Genomic DNA, 23,492 nt, shown 5'->3' with positions numbered 1-23,492 from the left:
CACACACACACACACACACACACACACACACACACACACACACACACACACACACGTCAGCCCCATTACCAACCCTGTCCCTAACACTAACGGCAAGCAAAGCCACATTGTTGGACTAATTGTTGGAATTATACGAGCGGATCTCCACATACACACGTGAATGGTTACTGTGACGCAATAAAAGCCCTTTTGATAAAGGCTGTACTATATAGAGCGTCGCAGTCCCGCCCCCTACCAGGGCCCAGGAAATTATTCCCCCGTTCATTTTCCTCATAGACATTTCAAAAAGTATTTATTTAAAGACCTTTTAAGCCTCGTACAAAGCCAACTCCAGTTGTGACAAATCATGACAACAAACACAATTTTTCGGGCCGAACAAATAATTACAAAGAAGAAAAAACGGCAGGTTAAAACACTCTTTTTGTTGTTTTTCTTCTTTGTAATTATTTGTTTGGTCCAAAATATTGTGTTTGTTGTCATGATTTGTCACAACTCGAGTTGGCTTTGTCCGCGCCGTAACCGTCTTTAAATAAATACTGCACTGGAAATCATTTCCTGGGCCTAGCGTCGTCATGAAAGGGGGCGGGACTGCGACGCTCTATTAATGCACCATTTACCATTCATGTAATGAGACGCAGCCAGACGTCCGCATTGTAATGATTTAATGAAATCATACAAATAATACACCTCTGATCAAATTAAACACACACAGGATTACCTGAGTTTAAACCTGCTGTTATATGTGAAGATTTGACTAAGTCAAAGCAAAAACAAATCAGTCAACTCAACAATCATCAATCATTCTATATCAGTCTTATCTCAATTCAAGGTCGATGTCCTTTCACTGTCGTATTAGATGAGCAAAAGGCCTTGTTGAGTATATTGAGAAATGACTTTGGGCCCCATATTTTAGTCAGTGTGAAACCACTTATCCCTGAACTTCTTTGCCTTGTTTACTATTTTGAAAAACATTTTTGGATAGTTCAAGTAGCCGATCTACAAGCTCACAGTGAAAAAAAGAATGTTGATGTAGGTTGGCTATTTGACCAATTTTAACAGTTTGATAGATGCTAATTATTTAATCCAGTGTTCCACCTCGCGTAAAACGCTATACCCAACATTTGTTTGATGCGTTTAATTCGCCGTTTTAAAAGAATTAAAAAGAAACAGCGGATTTATCCGGGACCTGATGACGAGGCCGTTACGTTATGATGACGAAACCGGAAATCAAGTCATCATCTGGGCTGCTAGGGCTTCTGGGAAATTGAGCCCAATGCAAGTGAACGGGGAGGTTGTTTGGACTACAACTTGCTCTGCACTGTGGTTTCGTTCCGCATTGTCATGGCCGCTGGTGCTGATGATCATAACAAGCCTGGTGCTGATGATCATAACAAGCCGACGGATTTCCGTTGTTGAAAGCTGTAAATACTTCAGCGTATGCTCTAAAGGTAATAAAACAATCTCGGCAGCGTAGAATGTGAATTTTGATTAAATAGCGGGTAAAGCGTTTTATGGAGTCAAACTGTTTTTCAAAATAGTGAAAAAAGCCACGGCAAAGAACTTTAGGCATAAGGGGTTTAGCACTGATGAAAATAGGGCCCTTTGTCTTTACTTTGTAAATGGCTGAAATAAAAGTGCACTGAGCCAAACCCCTGAGTCTAAGGCTTGAATTATAGCTAGCTGTGAGTGGGTGGTGCGCACCAAAAGAAGCAGATCCACAAGCTCACAACACTTTTCTGCACGCCTCCACGACACAATGTGAGCTTGTAGATCAGCTAGTCTAAACCAAAAACTGTCTAAACTAAGTACTGCACCAATTTTCGGTGCGCGTCACCCACGGGTAACTAAGTATCAATCGGGCATAAACACACGTTTCTCTACCTGCTGCTGCTGGAGCTACAGTATGTGGTAAATAATTAATATATATCATAATTGGACCACGACTGCAGATAAATAGGTATGATATGAAAGCACTAAATAAAAAAAACATAAACGTAAAAAAATAACAAAAAAGATCAAGGCATGCAAACAGCAACTCAACTCTGGCCTCTACCGTATGCAAGCATATCAAACCCAAACAGGAAGGTCTGTTTGTAGTGCCGCAGGTGGATAAGGGGAGCGCCTCCTCTTCCTGGCACGCCGGTCGTCCCTCTCTGCTCCTCAGCCGTGGTTGACCAGCAGGTTCTGAGGAAAAACACAGACAAGAGGATTAAACGCCCGTCACACACACTGCTCTTTCTGCTACGCCCGCTGACCTTTGTGATGGCATTACAGTAAGTACTAGGAGCATATTTGGGTCTTTGCCTGTGCTTTGTGTGTGTGTGTGTGTGTGTGTGTGTGTGTGTGTGTGTGTGTGTGTGTGTGTGTGTGTGTGTGTGACTGTGTGTGTGTGTGTGTGTGTGTGTGTGTGTGTGTGTGTGTCTGAAAATGATCAAAGTGCGCGCATGTGTGTTGAGAGCATGTTTTCATAATGCGCGTGTGGTAGTGGTAGAAATGATCAAAGTGTGTGCATGTGCGTTGAAAGTAGGAGCGTGTGTTTATAACGCACGATGAGTGTCTGTGTGTGTGCGTGTGTGTGTGTGTGTGTGTGTGTGCGCGCGCGCGCAGTGAAAGGTCACAGGGCTGTAATATCAGTGATTATGAGTTAATTGAGAGAGGTGGGTCAGCTCCAGCCTCTTCACCGCTGCAGAACACTCAGGCTATACTTCATCAAGACACTTCAGAGGTACATTTAATCACCGCTTGTCAAGAAAGGTAACAATCAGGCAGGGTTTCTTGGCCTTATTTGTGGCGATGAGTCTGTTATTTCATCCCGGATTGAGCCAGAAGCCAGCAAAGGGACAGAATGTTGTGTATGGTCTCGATATAAATGCAGTCTCTATACGGACTACCTCTCCATCACTTGAAATTCTTTGAATGCAAGTCAACTATACATGTGAGAAAGTATGTAGGCTTACTGTACATATTAACACCTTGAGGGGCCGGGCCTATTTAATCCATTAATAAAATGTGCCCATCAGTTTTCATAGCACTAATTTGACGGAGATTATCAATCTCCATCTCGGGCACATGACCGTGCACTTGAACTTGACTGTGATTTACGCCATGGTCCCTGATGGTGTTAACCACATGGACCTTAGCGACAAACTGTGAGCTGATAGATCAGCTAACTTTATTTTATCACCTCAATTACACCCACACAACCTGAACTTTGAACATTCAGTGGAATTTCTGTGGCCTGGGGTTTTTCTGGGGTGTTCTGCCATTTGAGTTGCAATGGAAACAGGCAAAAAAATCCCTCAACATCTGCTGGCAAATTCTTATATCATATATGGGATTTGTGGACTCTTACTTCACAGTCCACACAGGCAAATCAGAGCACTTGTTTAAGCCAGAAAACCCCAGACCACCAAATCTACTGAATGTTAAAAGTTCAGGTTTTTTGGGTGCATTTGAGCTCAGAAGATCTAAAAATAATTAGATAATTACACGTTTTTTTTAACGTCATGGTCCCTTTAATCAGCACAGTAAAATATGTATCTGAAAACTTTATGGGTTAGAAATAAGCCACAAGCGTTGCTGCCCGTCTCTCTGTGACATGTAAACAAACAAACTCAAGCGTTGCTGCCCGTCTCTCTGTGACATGTAAACAAACAAACTCAAGCGTTGCTGCCCGTCTCTCTGTGACATGTAAACAAACAAACTCAACGCACGTTGCACGTGTCGAGCATGTGCATGTAGCGGAGCTATACGTCCCATAGCCTGGAGGGATGAGACGTTCTGATTGGTTCAAAAACACACCGCTTCGTTTCAGAGTGAAACTTATTTCCCTACGTCTTTAAATTAACATGTGGAGATAAACAACCATATCAAATGAGGGCCTGTGGCCTAATGGGTCATTGAACATAAAAAGGTATTAGGTGATGAAAATATGAATTTGTACTCATGGAAAGTGATTTGATGTTCAGAAGCCTAGGATTTCTGGGTGAAATGCACTGCCTCAGGGAAAATATGAGGAAAACAACAAGCTACAGTATATTATAAGCTTTCATGTCTTGAAACCCCACAATCATATTCACTAGTTGCCATCTATGGTTACAAATCCGGGTCCCTTTTCTGTCTGCAGGGATGAAAAATGGTGTGTTTCATATCCAGTCACCCTGCACCCTGAGCATACGTCACTTATTCTAAACTCTTCTCATTACCGCCAAACATTTACATTTCTCTCCATCATGCAGTTGTTGCTGCACTTCCCATGAACCTGCCTCCTCATTAAACAACACCTGGGCTATATACGACAACGCGTTCTGTCTTCAGCAACATTTCTCTCAACATTCCAGACTATTGGTACTATTCAAGTCAGCGTGTTGTCAGCACTATTGACTATGACTGTGCTTAGGAAAGCCTCCAAAATTGTTATACAATACGCATTTCATTTCTCTACCACTCTTGACAACGACCCACGTGAGCACGTTCTTAAACCATATTATACTGCGGTTATATAAAACACACTATATAAATATGACGTTTCTTTACTCAATCTGAGTGTGTCAATAATCTACAGTGGTTGGAGCAGGTCCCGTCTCACTACTCAGACATTTACACCCTGGTGTCAGATGGTACACCTACTGGTGGTCAGCAGTACTGCCTTAAGCACATCATGCGTGGTTAATGTTACAGAATTGACACTTTCAATGTAACAACGTATTGCCTGAACTATTACTGCTTGCAGCCAGGATGTGTAGACCATCTGAAGTCCTTCTGGAGACTTCAGACTGTTTGATGTTCACTTTGCATGGACGCCATGGTTTATTTATTCACTTCTGTCACTCTCTTCCTCTCTCCCGCCTACGGCAGGATGTAACAGGCATAACAGAGAGAGAGAGAGACACACCAAACAATAAAGACATCAATCTCTTCAGTTCATTTCATGTGCACTTCTACCAGTGAAGCTCTCTTACTAATTTGAATACACATGAGACAGAAGAAGACAGATAGTAAACTACATGCAAAGAGAAGCTTTTAGTTGTACACCGTAATCAATTTCTCCAGAGGAACGCTTATACAAATGCCTGGGTGTGTGTGTGTGTGTCTCTCCCTCGCTAAAGTCCACATCAAAAATCTCTTTCATCGTTTTGGCTCCAGCCAGGCCGAAGGGCCATTTCACCCAACTAAGCCAGCACCACATTCAATACTGTAGTGTGACTCGGTAGCACGCTCAAAGATGCTGCACTTGCACCATGCAAGATTTAAAGGAAGCATACCCAGGTCATTTGACACCGTTACTTTGATAGGATTTCATTTCACATTTCATTTCTTCTCTCCCCTCCATTTCTGCCTTATTCAAATGTATCGGCCTTGTTATTGAAATCTGATGCCTCTTCACATCACACTTCATCAAAATGTTTGTGTTCTCGCAACAAATGTTGGGGGGAGAACAATTAATAAACCTAATCCTAAATGGATAAAAAGTGAGTCCTGGTATTCCTTCCTAGATAGACGTTCTACCAGAACCGTGCACCCAATATTCTCTTACTGTGAATTACTCAACTGAGTGCTTGCTTAACCTCTTCGCACTTTTATTTTGTAATTTACAACACACTGTATATGTGTACATGCATGCATGCGTGTACAATACATTTCTGGATATAAAGTGTCGTTTGGTTGCCTGTGTGTGTGTGTGTGTGGGATGTGTATGTACTGTATGTAGTTGTCGACGTGCACAGCTGTGAGTGTGGGTGTCTGGCTGTCTGCGTGGCATGCTCCTGTGATACGCAGACGGGCAACAGGCCGCCGGTGGTCATTGTTCATCAGGCTGCTTGCCTGGTGGTAAAAGCTGTCTCGGAGCCCACTGGACCGGGCCTCGAGGCTGCGCTGCCGCTTGCCAGACGATAGCAGCTGAACCGGGCCTTGAGGCTATAAGGTACCGCTTGCCAGACAGTATAGCAGCTAAAACAGTGTCTGGGTCTTTTGATAATACCACTAGCTTTACACGGCCACCAATGTTCTGGGTTGTCCGCACCACCCTCCACAGCGCCTTGCGGTTGAGGGGCGGTACAGTTCCCGTGCCAGGCGGTGATGCATCCAGTCAGGAGGCTCTTTGTAGGAGGCCCACAGCATCTTGGACCATGCTGTGCCAAATGTCTTTTCAGTCGCCTAGGGTGGCCCTCTGTGATTCTCATAGCCACGGGTTATTTATTTTAATCTCTGCTGGACCTCTCTGCGGTCTCGCACGGTGCCGAGGCACACTGGTGGGCCAGGAGTCTACAGTAGGTCTGCCTTGGACCTGGCACAGTGCGGCACGTTGTGAGCTTGTAAATCAGCTCTTCTCATTATATTACCAACAGTTTATGTGGCATTAGTGACATGATGAAAGACATGATGAAATTATGCAAGAATGGACTCTGCAGCTGCACACACACGCCATTTTGGAAAGAACTACTTCCTTCACAGGTGTTACCGCTGCTACTAATGAAGGCTCTGTTCCATTCTGGTCAAACAGAGTCAGGGTGCTGCTATTGTGCGTGTTGGCTCACTGGAAACACTCTGCTACCCCTGAGGTTCCAAATTGCTCCGTACAGGTGTGTAACTTAAATGGAACTATTTCCATTTGTACAGTCTCAGTTATAGGGGTCCTTGGAATTTAGTTTGAGAACCACTGCACACTAAATGGAAAAGAGCCTTAATTAGTATCTTCGGTAAGAGACGCAAAGTAGGAAGAGTTATTCTGTGTGCATAGAGCCCATTGTTGATGTTAGTTGTTGATTCATCAATGAACATTTTTGTCCAATCTGCCTGGTTGTCCTGTCCTAAGATATATATATATATATATATATATATATATATATATATATATATATATATATATATATATATTTACAGTGTAAATTGTTCCACCTACTGTACATTACATTGTTCATTTACAGTGAATATATATTAGATTACCACCTGATAAAGACTGAATACACACACACGCGCATGTGTGTTCTCTATGATGCATATTTATTTTTCTGGTGAGGGTTATTAATATTTTCAGCCTGTAGGCAAGACAAGATTCAATATGTAATCAAATGGAGGAGTGGAACATCGAGATGAATAGCGTTATTTTTGCTAGGCGTGTGTGTGTGGGTTTGTCTGCACACATGCCGTTTTATTCAGAGGTGGAAGAAGGACTCCGATTTTTTGCTTAAAACTTTAAAAGTTGCTCTGTAAAAGTATTGCTACATAAAAGTAGCAATGTAGAAATACTCTGTTACAAGTACATGTCGTGTACATCAGTGGTCTTGTAAATCTGTCATTTTTTTGTCACGACACCTTGGTACGACAAAGTACAAATCTTCACTCGTTTAAAGATGCAATCCATATCGTTTGATCAGGATTCAAACCCTGCAGGTGCCCTGCATGCGCAAACAGATGTACAATGTTCTGTTCTGGGGGCAAACATTTGGTTAAAATAGCAGATCTACAAGATCTACTTGTAGATCAGATATATACACTAACGACATTTAGGAAAACAGTAGGCAGCCTAGTATAGAGCCGTGGTTAATTATTAACTAAGGGGGATCTTGGGACCTGGTCTCATCACATCCATGTTTAATCAACTTCTCTGCAGAAAAATGTGGCAGGTGAGGAAATCTATAAGACCACCAAGATATGGCCTCCATGAACGTCCATCCAAGTCTAGATCAATCAATCTCTCCAAGAGAGAGCTGCCCTATAGTCTAACGAGACGGCTTCACATGTCCCCAAGACAGCCGCTCAGAACGTGTGAACAGAAATATCCAACCATGTGAAATTGATCCCAAGAATACAGCATGGAATACAACCAACCGGAGATCAATAAGGTCCTTGAAACCCTAGAAATTATATGTTTTTCCAGGGGAGAACATTCTAATAAGTGTAACAAGGCGACTCCAGTAGTGAGACCTTGGCTTTGACACCACAAGGGAACCTTTGACTCTTAGCAAACGATGAAAATCAATCAACACCTTGAAGCGAAGCTACAACGTTCTCTAGTGCAAAGGTTTTTGACCACTAGCAGCAGATTTCGGGACCAGATTTCAGGACCACCCGACCCCACCTCCCCACAACAATATATATGTAGCATATAAACTGTCATAAGCATTATATATGTTTAATTAGTATTGATATCAAAGCTTGATTTATACATACAGTGGTGTTGTGCAACAAACACAGCTGATCTATAAGCTCACAGCGTGCTGCTATGAGCTTTTGTGGAACCTCGGATTGTGACTTTGGTCTCTTATCCGAAGACAAATGAGCGTGCATGAAGAGAGCCGATGTGGCCTTCGAGTGAGATACTTCCTGTGGGAGATGCAAGCGTGTGTCATAAAACATTAAGACAAATAAATTCATCAATAAATGATTAATACAGATTTTATATAAAATACAAGGGAAAAGAAAAACTGGGTACAAAGGCAGCAGCAAACAGAAAGGTATTTCACTTTGATTTAGGAGAATTTAGAGCTGTAGCTTTTTTTTAAGTGGTTAATCCAAGGAGACTAGGAGGACTAGACAAGGAGAGCTCAATACACTCGTTTAAGCCCTGCTGTGATTCATGCGAGTGAGTATTTACCAAAGGTTCTGTGCTACTGTGTGCTTTGGGTTTAGTGGAGGCACCTGTGAGTTCATTTGAAATCACTGCTGCTATTTGGGTTGTATATCTGGCTCAATACTCAATACTGCAGGTCGGACATGATCAAGTTACAGCTGCTTTGGACTTTATACTTTTAATTAAAGTGATAGTTCTGTCTAGTTTGTGCTGCAGACAATGGATGCTGAAATCCATGCAAACAAGTTGACAATAAAATATAAAAATCACACACGTGTGACTGTGAAGTGAGGGGCACCAATATATTAAAACCCATGTTGATTAGGTGATGTAATGGTGATATAAAACAAACGGTGCCAACACAAACATTAAATTCTCTTTAGTGTTAATGGCATTTAATGTTTGCGTTAGGGACAAGATGACGTACATTTTCCCTTCATTTTCAATGGTGTTTTTAAAACCATTAACCCATTTTGGGCGGGAACCCATTTTGGTGTTAGCATTATGTTATGCTTTAGCTATTGAAAAATAGCAGATCTACAAGCTCATTGCGCGCCACTCGGTGCCACGCTATGAGCTTGTAGATCTGCTATTTTTGAAAAATCAAAGAACGACTGACATAGAAACATAGCTTTTTCAGAAAACTGTCAGGATGTAGAAGACATTTATTGAATCTGATCTCAGGTCAGAATGGGTTAAACAGCCGGTGGGGGCAATGGGGCTTGTATCATACGATGAATAGCAAAAATCGACAGGCTCAGCATTGTGAACTATTTTAGAAAATATGCAAAAATGAATACATGCATTTGTATTAAATTGGGATGTCAGGTTGAAAGTGTCTATAACTGAAGTCTTCCAGTAATATATAGCAGACCTACACATGTTGCAGCTCTAATGAACATGTGGCAGATACAGAAAAGAGTATTGGTGGACAAAGGTGCTCGGTCCTAACATCGTAGCTCAGGGATAAATCTTGTCCACATTTTACAGAAGTGTTGCATTTGGACGTTTCATGGCTGCACTCTGAGTTTTTATTTTTTCCGTTTGCAAAAACATTGTCTAGGAAACAAGGTGAAAAATGTCCTAGAGCTTGTATATTACACAAGAAATGCAGCATTTCTCCCAGTGACAATATTTCCACACATGCTGGAAATAATGTCGGCACCATCCAAAAGCAGTTCACCTTGATAATATGACAAGGCAATTCAATGTGCTACAAAAAAACACATTAAACAACTTGTGGTTGTGGTCCAAAAGCTATTGCTTTAACCCATTTTAGGCGGGAACCTCTTTTGGTGTTAGCATTACGTTATGCTTTAGCTATTGAAAAATGGCAGATCTACAAGCTCATAGCGCGCCACCGAGTGGCGCGCTACGAGCTTGTAGGTCTGCTATTTTTGAAAAATCGAAGAACGACTGACATAGAAACATAGCTTTTTCAGAAAACTGTCATTTTCAAACAGACATTTTTAGAATCTGATCTCAGGTCAGAATGGGTTAAGAGCACAAAGTCATGGGTTTGATCCCGGGCACCGCCCACTCAGCGAATGAGTAGCATGGCTTGGGCGCTGTAAGTACTGGGAGCTGATGACTGTGGGTGTGGCGGTCCACCTCAGCAATCCATCTCGCAGGGGCATAGAGTTATAAAGGATAGAGGGCACATGGGGAGAGACAGCTATTCATTTCAATGGAAGTTGCTCAGTGGCGCTTTTTAAGCACCCAGAAGAACGCTCCACTTCAGTCCAAAATCAATGTGCCACGCTGCGACACGTTGTGAGCTTGTGGATCGGCTATTTTCAGCATGCAACTGTGAAATCAGGCATTACGGCGCCATCAAAGGCCTGCCAAAATACATTTTAGTTGACTAAATTAACTGTAGATTTAGTTGAGAAAATCTGAAACGAAATAAAAATGTGCTGTCAAAAGTCTCTTCCGTTTGCATTTTCAGTAACTTACTATCTTACTATGTGCACAAGCACACGCTACTACAATCTACACACAGCGCTGTCCATGGTCCTGAATATCACACCCTGTCCCTACTACAGCCTACACACAGCGCTGTCCATGGTCCTGAATATCACACCCTACACACCAGAAACAGCGCTGTCCATGGTCCTGAATATCACACCCTGTCCCTACTACAGCCTACACACAGCGCTGTCCATGGTCCTGAATATCACACCCTGTCCCTACTACAGCCTACACACCAGAAACAGCACTGTCCATGGTCCTGAATATCACACCCTGACCCTACTACAGTCTACACACCAGAAACAGCGCTGTCCATGGTCCTGAATATCACACCCTGTCCCTACTACAGCCTACACACAGCGCTGTCCATGGTCCTGAATATCACACCCTGTCCCTACTACAGCCTACACACCAGAAACAGCGCTGTCCATGGTCCTGAATATCACACCCTGACCCTACTACAGTCTACACACCAGAAACAGCACTGTCCATGGTCCTGAATCTCATACAGTCCACATCTGTCACCAGGTGGCAGCAGCCACTATATAATCCAGACATATACATACTGTCATCTATGTGCACTATTCTGACCTACAAAGCCAAAGTGCACTAACTACGAACACAAATGTAACAGAAAAATGGATTCAAAAGTGTTTCAACTGGTCAGCCAAATGAGATATCGGCATATAAGTGATATACTGTATACACTAAGACCCCTTTTCCACCGGTTGGTTCCCGATGGGAACCGGTTCAGTTCTTTTTGGTTCTTAGTCCATGAGCCAGAGCTCCAAAACTGGAAAGTTAATTATGAATTGAGTGTGCAAAACCATACCTATATTAGATTGTTATCACCATGAAACTTCCCCAGTTGATTACTTACACGAAGACAATGATGACAACTGAACCGGTTCCCATTGGGAACGAACCGGTGGAAAAGGGGTTGTCTGTTCTTGGGGTAATTGTTTATTCTCCAAACTCAAGAAGGCTAATTTGAACTTCGGGAAATAAGTCGGTGTGTCCAAAAACGTAGTTTTGTAGCTCTGTAGGGCAGTGAATTGTCAATAGTACATTTAAGGAACGCTAAGCCTTCTCTAGCTTATTATCTGACGCAATGCTGGCCCTGCTCATTTTGGTTTTGAATTGATTATTTTGAACCCTTGCAGAGTAGATTTAAAAAGGCCTCACTTGGCTTGCGCGACGGGGACTGGCCCTGGGCATTTTGTTCTCCCAGTGTCCAGACATCGACCAGGTGTGGGCTCCCGTTTTAGCTCCGGAGCCAGGCTGGCAGTGAGAGACTCACCGCTAGCCAAGTCTTAAATGTCCAGTACCACAGGCCATGTGGAACCATGCAATGAAATGAATGAACTGCGGGCTAGGACTGGATTGACCCGAGGATGGCTTGTGGAGATAATATGTGTGTGTTGTAGCATGCGCATTGCGCTCGCGTGTGTGTGTTAAACAGCATGCGGTTTGCTCCAACTGTGAGGTCCATCCATATTAAAAGCACAGAGAGAATCACAGAGCAGGGGGATCAATAAGTCCTCCTATGGCCTCCTCACTCCTTCACTCACATATACATCACTCTGTCTTCTCTCTCCTGCACATCACCAGTGCTCTCTCGCTAAGACAAGATAGTGGGAGGGATACTAACCAGTTTCAACCCGGCGTCAAAAGGCAACATTTTTCAAAGGTTTTTTTTAGAGAATTTCTAAATGTAAAAAAAAAAAAGATGAAAAGGTGCAGAGAATAATGGTCAGACCGGATTGAGCTGACGGAAGGCATCAGTAACTCAAATAACCACTCGCTACAGCTGAGGAATTCAGAGGAGCCTCTCGGAAAGCAAAACAAGTCGAACCTGGAGGCAGATGGGCTGCTGCAGCAGAACAGGAAACTCCCACCGGCTCAGCAAAATTGGATAGAATATTGGATAAACTTTACCCGGTCTGATGATTCTCGATTTCTGCTGCGACATTGGCATGGTAGGATCAGAATGTGGCGTCTACAACATGCAATGCAAACATGCAATCCAATCTGCATTGTATCAACGGTTCAGGCCACGCTCAAAGTCACTTAACCCATTCTGACCCGAGATCAAATTCTAAAAATGTCTTCTAAATCCTGACAGTTTTCTGAAAAAGCTAAGTTTCTATGTCAGTCGTTCTTCGATTTTTCAAAAATAGCAGACTGGTGGCGCGCTATGAGCTTGTAGATCTGCTATTTTTCAGTTTCAACCTGGGTCTGTAGAAACCAACGGGTGACTTCATATTCGTCATATTCGTCCATATTTTTTACAGTCTATAATATGCTCCTGTTCTTTCCAATTGGCTCCTCTGGTGCCCCATGGCGGCAACCACTATGAAAACCACCAACGTTACATCTGTGACGTTACATCTGTGACATTACCACTAGACTATTTTATAGTGAGGTGAAAACTTCAGACTTCAAACAGGAGCAACTTGCGAGAGAAAAGAGATTGAAATAAGTAGGGCGGAGGGGGGTGAGTGTTGTCCATTCTACCTTGCCGAGCTTGGGAGCCTTGACTCAATTGGAAATCCATCTTATCTGATGACTGGCAGGCAATTGGGGCTCCCGGGTGCTAGACCCAGCAAGCTGCAGTTGATAGGCCTTACCCGTTTCCCTGCTGAGATGTGTGTGTGTGTGTGTGTGTGTGTGTGTGTGTGTGTGTGTGTGTGGGGTCTGTGTGTAGAGAGGGAATAGATATAGGGAATGCAGAGAAGAAAAGCAAGCAGCATATCAGTAGAAAAATCACTCTTGTGGAGTTCCTTACTTCAACTGAAGGCTTACCTGGTGCACTATGGGTTGAGTAAATATTGCACATGCACCTCATCCAATATTTAACCACTTCAAGCCCTATACGCTTCGTCTTACGATCAATAGTGAAAATAGACGAAATCTGCTATTTGTGCCATTTTAGGATTTTTTGGAATTCGTTTTTGATTCCATGTGTCGTGTTGCGTGATCAGTTGTGTGTATGTTGTGTGTGGCTTCCATGTTCAGTAAGTCTGTACATTCCATGGTTTACATGTACAGTATGATGCTGCTGTACAATACCAGTTATAACAACACAAATTATTCCATTATAGGCTATGGGAATTCCATCTTTAACTAACGTGTCAGAAGACACATGCTGTCAATGTTGTGGAATGTTTTGGAGGATGTTTGTCCCATTGTTAATGGGCATGTGAGAATGGGTTACGTAACCCTATTGCTGAATGGACAGGTTGCTGGGTGACCTAAAGGGGCACTGTAGAGGCCATTTACACTGGGTGACCTGAAGGGGGCACTGTTGAGGCCATTTACACTGAGCACTAAAACTATAACTGCAGCCAGCCAGCGTGTTGTTGTGCAGCCTACACACGTTTGATTGTTCTTATTGCTTGGCCGCTGTGATCACTGCTTGCAGCTATATTTTGTATTTACGTTACAATGGGGAGTCCTCTAGCCAAAAGGTGTTTGTGGGTGTTGCATGCATGCAGGTCCCCCCCCTCCTCTATAAAACCGTCACAAATGTTTACATTGTCATACGTGCAGACGCAGAAGGCACGGTGCCGAAAGGCATCCGTGTTTGCTAGCCTGTCATGTGTCCGTCCGTGTGCTATAATATGATTCACGCCAGCATTTTTCCCATTTGAGCTCTTATTTTGAAAAGCCACATTTCCAGTCTACCGGAAGTAGTATTATCCTAGTAAGCTCAACGGAGCCTGGACAGGCCTCGTTTACAAGATCGATCTATGTTGGTGCACTGGAGAGGTCCACATTGTCGTCTCTGTGCCATCAAAGAAACGTTGTTTTGACCAAAAATGCCATCTGGGACAAGGAATAGGAGATACAGGCGATTGAAAGAAACAGATAGAATGGATTATTATGGCGACGACGATCTAAGATGGACGATCCAGTGCTGTGACAACAACATAGCTAGCTAACCGGCTAACGTATAGTAGCATTATGGCTCGATCGATCGAATGCACTATAAAAGCGCAATTTCCATTAATCAACGGAAATGGCGGTAAGCGTAGTATAAAAAAATAGGCTTCAATTGCCATTAATCAACGGCAATGGCGCTGAAATAATGAAAGTTACCAGAAGGATTTGGGAGTGATGGCTATTCACGAATCACAGATTGGACATTCAAAACAGATTGTAGCTTTAGATTCAGATGATCCATTATATTAAGGGCAGGGCAACCTGAATCCTTGTTGCATTCCAGCTATGACCTCGCACACACACAAGTGACCCCTCCGTGCATCGATTGGGGCATGGTTTTGAGTAGTGGTTTGGGAGCTTTACACACAACAGAAACCAAGGAGAGATCACAGCAGACATTCTAATAAGCCTTCCATCATCCGCACTGGGAGAAAAACATACTGAAACACATGAGGAAAACTGCAGTCAAACGTCGCATGACTTATTTTTGTCTGAGCGGTGGGGTTTGATTGATTGAATAGTTTATTAGACATGAATGTAGCAACAGAGTACAGTCAAACATTTAGGCCCTAGAGTACTTGTGTAACCTGCTTGCGTGTGCATGATGTAAGTGTGACGCACAGTAGTCTGATAAAGATGAAGGGTCTATAAGGGGCAGCACGCACGCACGCGCACACACACTCCGCCTTTCGAGTTCGTATAGCCTTTGCCGGCACCTATGTCTTTATAACAAGCCGGTGTACAGTAAATCAGGGTTAACTCCCACAGGTTTGTCCATACGGTATCACGTGTCAGCTGTGAGGCTTAATTATAATTATCTGGCTCGTTAACCCTGCTCTTTCTTCAGCTACAGCGGCAACATGTACCGACTCTGACAGACATGTGCAAACACGCACATGATTCCGTTGCTGTCGGGCAGAAAACTTGTATCTCTGAGTTGTCTGTCTGTTCACAAATTATGTCCTACTTCATCATACAAGAGTGTCACATAAAAGTATTATTCACTATTCTAAAATGTTTTACAAATAATAATGAAAAAGGAGCAGTTTTGGACATGCAAGGTTTCCACCCGTCACCAACAATATACATTTTAATACAGACGCTGACAGACACCGACCCCCCGGTGTCCCCCAGGGCTCTATTCTAGGCAGCTTCCTCTTGTCAATGTACTGTATAAGTATCCTCACAGAAAACGGCCGATGCAAGCTTGCGTGTCTGCTATTTCTGCCAACTGTCACCCCAGAATAGGAACGCCATAGGGTTCAAGTGCTTTGCTTGTGCACTCCTGCCACGAGTAACTTTTTTATTTTATTTCACGGACGTCGTGTGTCGTGGAAATTTAGAGATAAACATGTAATAATACTCCAAGTTACAGTTTGGTGCTGTTCGGTGCTGTTTGTTTTATGATGTCCCATTTGATGAATGTCTTGAGGCTATATGTTGGGGGTTGGTTGTGTGGGAGTGAGCTATAAAAGCTGTCGCCTTTTTGTCACTCTGAGAGTTAGACTGGGATTCGATACATGACAGGTCATGCAAGTCTGTCTCCTCACTCGAGTAAAATCCTTATACTCCATAAATCTGAATTCTTGTTCATTATCATAATTATGAATTGTCTTTTGAGCATGTGTCCCACAGACTGCCTTTACATTTGCGGTTGTTTTCTCTGAGAGCTCTTCATTCCTCGTGGTCCGTTGCTATCGCAACGCCTCGCAATCATAAGTGAAAGAAAAGAACTGAGTGAGAAATCAAAACCTCAAATTCACTTCCAAGAAGTAGTAAAAGGCTATTATTTCTGAAAATCACTAGCCTGCATTGAATGGCTGGATAACAACAACATAACGGCACACACAAAAGCACATTAACAGCGGGGCGGACGCCAAGCCAGAACAGAAGATTAACCCATTAAGACCTGGAACGCATCTGTGTGTCACCTTAGCTTTTAACCACTTTTTTAACCACGGTTTGAACTCGCGCTGGAACCAATTACAGATTATTCTATAGGGGGTCCTTAACCTGAAAACAGTTTGAGCACAACTGGTAGGTTTTTCAGAAAACTGTCAGAATTTAGTCGAATCTGGTCTCAGGTCTTGATGAGTTAACAGATAATGATGCTTGGCCCGATGATCGGTGGGGGCGTTTGTGATCGGCTGGTATTGGCTGAGTGGCGGAGCCATAGATCAATGGTGGTCTGAATGGGATGGCATGGCCGTGGCGCGTGGTGGAGAGAACGGCTCCGCAACAATATGAAAATCTAATCAATAAGTCAGCGGTGCTGGAGAGCTGGGAGCGAGGGAGAGCAAAGACAGTCTGAGAGAAAGAATGATAGAGGCCAGAGGAGAGAGAGAGAGAGAGACAGAGAGAAACTAGCAGAGAAAAGACATGATTACAGATGGAGGAGGTGAAAAGAAGAAGATAAACGTAAGAGGTAGAGGTATTAAGTGTAACAAAAGAACAAAAGACAGCAGAAAAACAGTTTTAAAATAATGTAAAAATTGCGAAGCCAAACAAACTGCGAGAGGGAAAACTGATAGGAACAAAGTAGGTGTGCAACAGTTAATCGAACCAATCCATTCAACAGCAGGCAAAGGATTTATACCAATATTGTTGCTGTCGGGGCAGAAACCTCCTCATTTCTCGTACAAGACACGCATAAAGTAGCCCAAGCAATGTGACACAGCTTATCTTTTATTTGCTCTATTTTTGAAATATTTTCAAAGAGAAAGTGGCTAAGTCTGTCTGTGGGTTTTATCAATATTGAGCCAAAATGAAAAGTATTAACAAGAGCTTGTGACTACATAACATTGGATCCATTGGAATACAGGTTAATTTCTCTTCTCTTTCACACAGCGCACGCTATTGTACATGTTCAAGGCTGAAGCAGGAGACAAACGGTCTGTCTGACGTTTTATCGGTTTGAAATCCCCCGCAAACTTTTTCAGTATTTCAGCAACAATGAGAAAACTCTCTCCTCTCTGCCTGCTCTCATTCTATTACCATTTCCATTCCTTCCTTCTCTCTCTCTCTAAATGGCTGTTTCCAGAGTCTGGCTTTAGTCTGAGGTTGACGAACTGTCTGACAGCCAGTCTCTGACCAGCTAGCTTGGAAAGTTCACCTTAAGACCTGCCACTTAACGCTGCACGCACGCACTCACGCACGCACGCACGCACGCACGCACGCACGCACGCTCAATAACCTGTGCGTTGCACTCTTATTCTGTGACTCTGAACTTGACTTAGTTTTTGTTTTGTTTTTACTTGTACGTATGTGAACTTGTAACAGTCAACTAAATAATAGTATACTGTATATACAAATAAGCTATTGTCTCCAAAATAAATTACGAATTTGGCCCAGACCTCAATCTGAAAAATAATTTGTGTAAGGGTCCCCATATGCAAGATTGGTGTTTTTCCATATTTCCATATCCGACATGATACTGGGACTTAGTAGAACAAATTGAAACTTTTCTTTGAAGGCTTAGCCCCAATTACATTTTCGCAAGTTACAGTTTTTCTTAGAAGTTCCCCCCTTCTGATGTGTATGTACAGATGCATTTTGCAAGGCAAGAAACTCTGTGGCTAATTAGGCCGGGTGTCAGGGGTGTTCAAGCAGGACCCAAACACTGGTTGAACTGACAGTGGAGCTGAAATTCAGGGCATAAACCCAGCCTTTACTTCTCCAGTTACAAAACCCACACATTCTCATAACCAGATCTTCAGCTGCAACTATGGATAGTTTTCTTAGCGATAATTCCATTTGCTTAAACTTATGGAATATTTCTTGCTTACAAATGACATTTTCAAAATAGGGATAGATTATTAATCAATTATGTTATTAGATTATCAGTAAAAATTTGATTTGTTCAATTAACAGTTGCACCCCTACCCGGGCCGACATTTGACGACCAAGAGACCAAGAGTCAGACATTTGACGAAATGTATTGAAGGAAAACGTGTGTACATGTGTCTGTCTGTGTGTGTGTGTGTGTGTGTGTGTGTGTGTGTGTGTGTGTGTGTGTGTGTGTGTGTGTGTGTGTGTGTGTGTGTGTGTATGTGTGTGTGTGTGTGTGTGTGTACACAGAACATGGTACTGCAACTTATTTGAGTTAGTATCAACAACACTAATTCTAAGCTTTATTTAGGCCAAAATATGGCCCAATTATGTCCTCCTACACTAATTTAAAGCTTTTGCATACAAGTCTTTTTTCCTTTTATTCTGCAGCGCAGATCCAGATGAATTTAGCGAGGCGAGAAACTCTGTGGCTAATTAGTACTGTTTGAAGACAAGGCGCTCTCTTAACTATTCATGCGTTGCAGTGAAGCAAACTTGTTCCATCCAGGGGTTTGGAGGCAAAAAGGTTATGGTCAATTTGAGGGAAAGTGTGTGTGTGTGTGTGTGTGTGTGTGTGTGTGTGTGTGTGTGTGTGTGTGTGTGTGTGTGTGTGTGTGTGTGTGTGTGTGTGTGTGTGTGTGTGTGTGTGCGCGCGTGTGTGGTCAGCAGCATGTCCAGCAGCCCCTCATTCTTCATCATTAGCAGTGACCACTCTGGGAGCTTTTCTCTCCCCCCTCCCTCTCCCTCTCTCTCTCTGCCCAACCCTTATCTATCCCTTCCTCTCATCAGGTGAGTCATTCCTCTCCTCTCCTGTTTTCTCCTCTCCTGTTTTCTCCTAGCTTTCTCTTTCCGCTCTTTGCGTCTGTCCACTTTTCTCCCTCCTCATCCTTCTCTGAAGTTCTACCTCTAATCAACCCGACCCCTCTCTTTCTCTCACACACATCACACATCAAACTGAAAATCCAAAAATCTATCTTTATGTGTCGGTCTGCCAGTCTGTCTGTGTTCCTTTTATGCCCATAATATGGGGATAAAAGGAACACAGACATGCGTATTGGCCGACACCAGAGTGCATAAAACAATATCTTACGTTCCCATAATTTGAGTCCACTGACCGGAAGTCAAGGTTTGGGTTTCATAAGCTTGCAAGCTTATGAAAGATCAGAACCAAACCTAATCAGAGACTGTTTCAGTCACCTGCACACACATTTGGAGCTGGCAGAATTGTAATCACTTGTATACAATTTGTATAGAATTCTAACAATAATTTCAAAATAAGTAAAACCTTCAACTACTGTGTTCAGGCATGTCAATATTTTCTTCAGTGTTTCCTTTTATCTGCTGGATTCACAGCCTCACAGCCAACAGCCTGAATCACTTTGTCAAGATCTGTTCTGAGATTACTAGAGAGACCAACAGAGAGACCCGAGTTCTTTATGCAACCTTCTGGAAGCTGCAAGCATTTTGGATTCCCCTGGATGCGTTTAGATCTGTAGCCATCACGCTTGCAAAACTATTTCTAAAAATCGTTCATATTCTCAGAAACATGACATTTAACCATGAACCCAGCATCCGTATTCGTGGGAAACCTATAACAATAAGGAACGACTCAGCACTCAGCTGAAGAGTTACAGCAGCTCAGCAGCCGCTTCAGCGAGGCTTGCCACAACTTCGGACTTACAATCAGCCTGAAGAAAACACAAGTCATGGGACAGGACGTGGACTCACCACCTAACATCAGGATCTCCAACTATGTATTGGAGATCGTCCACGACTTTGTGTACCTGGGCTCAACAACCTCAGACTCCCTCTGTATTGACCAAGAGCTCAACAAGCGCATTGGCAAGGCAGCTACCACCATGTCCAGACTGACAACAGGGTGTGGACCAACAGCAAGCTGACACAGCAAACTAAGATCCAGGTCTACAGAGCGTGTCATGAGCACCCTCCTGTATGGCAGTGAGTCCTGGACGCTGCACGCTCGTCAGGAGTGTAAACTCAATGTCTTTCACATGCGCTGCCTTAGACGCATTATGGGCATCACCTGGCAAGACAAAGTGCCAAACAACACCGTCCTGGAGAGTGCTGGAATCCACTCTGGAACAGAGACGCATGCGCTGGCCCGGTCATGTGGTGAGGATGGATGTCGGACGGATTCCCAAGGATCTCCTCTATGGAGAGTTAATCTTTCCAACAAACCGGGCACTGCACTCCCTGTGGTGATGTAGAACGTGTGTCAAATTTGAGTTACATGGATTACAGACGTACGTACAGGGACTTGGTGCATTTATATATAGATGTACCATTTCTGAAACCATTGCTGTTGCGTTCTAGATTAACTTCGGCACTATAGGACCAACCATTCGTTTTGGAGCGGTACTTCCATGGGTTCGTTTTAAATTGCATTCCAGAACATCGCAATAAAATGGTTGTTACCCACAGAGTGGTCATAGAGACATCATACCAGCTGTGTAGCATGTGATTGATTGCGGTTTTAATTGTCACAAATGCATATCCTGTAAATTAATTGTGTTCCTTTGAGTGTAAGTGTTCTTGTAAATTGAGTTGGGGGAAATGACACACACACACACGCACACACACACACACACACACACACACACACACACACACACACACGATAACATTTAGGTCAGAATCAGAAATTCACTGCAATGCACTTCACATTCATATCACATTTCATTCCACTAGTTTTTTAAGTTTGTTAACAGCATTCAGAAGCTTCAATGCAGTAAAGGGGATTAGGGCATCCAAACCTCGGCACAAATCTATACAAGTTTTATAGGTTTTACTTTTCGTAATAGTTACTTTCTTTGTCTCAATCTACGTCTCTCTTTGTCTGTTACCCCCCCCCCCCATATCTCTCTCTCTCCCTCTCTCTACCATGTCTGACAGGTTATATTCGTGGAGTAACTCTCTGGGCATTAAACCCAAAGCCTTTTCTGATGCTCTGCACTAAGCAAGGTTGGCGGAGTGTGTGTGTGTGTGTGTGTGTGCGCACGTGTGTGTGTGTGCACACGTGTGTGTGTGTGTGTGTGTGTGTGCGTGCGTGTGTGTGTGTTCGCGTGCGTGCAAGTGCACGCAAGGCCTTGCTGAAGGTGAAAAAGCAGCATTAAAAGTTTCAGTGGTCTCAAACTTGCGGCTGTGCAGATTATGACCTTGGCCTAGCGATCAGACACGCTGCCTTACCCGCACCGCGCGCCCCTCCATCCTCTCTCTGAATCTCTCCATCGCTGCGTCCCTCTCCTGAGCCTTCTCTCTTTGTGCTGCTCCAGTCTTTCTTTACTGCTTGCTTTGCAAGTCTTCTTGTTTCTTCATGCTATGATTTCCTACTTTTCCCTTCTGTGTAAATCGAAACTTTACCTTCCTGTAATTTCCTTTCTTTCAGTCTTTCCCCCTCCCTCGTTTCTTTCTTGTGTCTTTTCTCTCAGTCCTCAATGTGTGCCAAAGCATCCTTCACAGTAGCCTTCAGTCTGCGGCCGCAGCTAAATGGTGTGTACGTATGTGTGTGTGTGGTGCAAGAAGATATAAAGCCATGTCTCCCAGTGGATAAGGAATAGATCGTACACTCTGTCAGAATCTCAACTCATTTATCCACTAAAACACACATGCATACATGCACCCCAACGAATGCGGTCCTCTTCACCAGGGGAGACTGTGTCAGAACCCAGTCAGACGCACAGACACACACACACTTGGTAGGAATTCCAACTTGTTTAGTGTCAGACAGCACAATCCACATCCACACACACACACACACACACACACACACACACACACACACACACACACACACACACACACACACGACTTTGATGTGCCGCATCCCACTTTGTAAGTGTGATCAGAGAACAGCCACATGAAGCTCTGCTCCACCTCTACACACAACTAATACGACCTTCACACCTCTGAAGCTCTGTTCATCTACCTGCTACTTCCTTTAATGAAGTTTTCACTTCTCTGCTGGTCATCAACTTGCATTCCATTACGATAACACTGGGTGTTCCATAAGTGTTAGTCATCCCCTGAATATCTGGACGGTAAATTAGTGTTATCATGGGATGTATGGGGCGGGTCATTCTGCCATGCCAACACTTTCAACATAAACAAACACAGTTAACATACAGGCTGACTTGTCATATCTCTGCAGATAGGAAGAAACCACCTAAGTACAACATTTTTCAGGAAATTAAAACACAAAAGTTTTTTTTTTCTGAAAATGAAGAAAACCACATATATATTTTTTAAACAAGGCAATATACTGCCTCATCAAAGTTGGAAATGTGACTTTGGATATTGTCAGTTATACTTGCAGGTGTCATACTATCACCACTTTACCTGAATCCAGCTCAAGTGGAGATACAAGGTTTTCTTTCACGGAGACGGAGTTGCCGTTTCAGTAGAACTATAGCATGAGAAATGCAATATGAACTAATTTCTTGTCACATTGCTCTCCTAAGAAAGAAAACACTATTTTTAGAAATAGATTGAATTGCTTTCATAACATTAGCGTCAGTGCTAAGTTTGATAAACAGGTACACTGCATAGTTACTTTTAACAGACTATGGGGAGACCCCTGTTTGTTCCTCTCTGTGCGTCTGTGCTGCTACAGCCATGCTTCTCTGCCTGCCACAGGGGAGAGGGGGTGGAGGCAGTTACTTTTAACAGACTAGGAGGAGACCCCTGTTTGTTCCTCTCTGTGCTGTTGCAGCCATGCTTCTCTGCCTGCCACAGGGGAGAGGGGGTGGAGGTAGTTGCTTTTACAGACAGTTTGAGGAACCAATGGAATTAAGAGGTTTCTTCAGAAGCGCTTTGTGACACTATTCATTGATTCAATATTTTCTTAACAACACACAGATGTTTGGGGGAAAAACATGTAGTTAAGTGTATCCTCCCGTCAGTGACGATACTGTCCAGTGCCATGTATGGACAGAGACGTCTCATAACCCATTTTGACCTGAGATCAGATTCTAAAAATGTCTTCCATCCATTTCTGAAAAAGCTATGTTTCTATGTCAGTCGTTCTTCAATTTTTCAAAGATAGCAGACCTACAAGCTCGTAGCGCGCCACTCTCTATTTTTCAATAGCTAGAGCACGACATGATGCTGAACACCAAAAGGGGCTCCCGCCCAGAATGGGATAACTGATTCCCACCCT

At 43.2% G+C, this 23,492-nt stretch overlaps 1 protein-coding gene across 1 annotated transcript in view; it reads right to left on the bottom strand.

Annotated features, from left to right (window-relative positions):
- Nucleotides 1–645: 645 nt before the first annotated feature.
- The window catches only part of chchd6a (coiled-coil-helix-coiled-coil-helix domain containing 6a), a 73,155-nt gene continuing 50,308 nt past the window's right edge, over nucleotides 646–23,492 (bottom strand). Inside the window, exon 8 of the mRNA XM_080763413.1 lies at nucleotides 646–2,184. Within this exon, the coding sequence (XP_080619539.1) occupies nucleotides 2,161–2,184 (24 nt within the window). The 3' untranslated portion in view covers nucleotides 646–2,160. The remainder of the gene's footprint in view (nucleotides 2,185–23,492) is intronic.

This window comes from Protomyctophum bolini (assembly GCF_963924005.1).
Source record: "Protomyctophum bolini genome assembly, chromosome: 5".
Classification (NCBI taxonomy): Eukaryota; Metazoa; Chordata; class Actinopteri; order Myctophiformes; family Myctophidae; genus Protomyctophum; species Protomyctophum bolini.
This window is presented reverse-complemented; position numbering and strand designations above follow the sequence as displayed.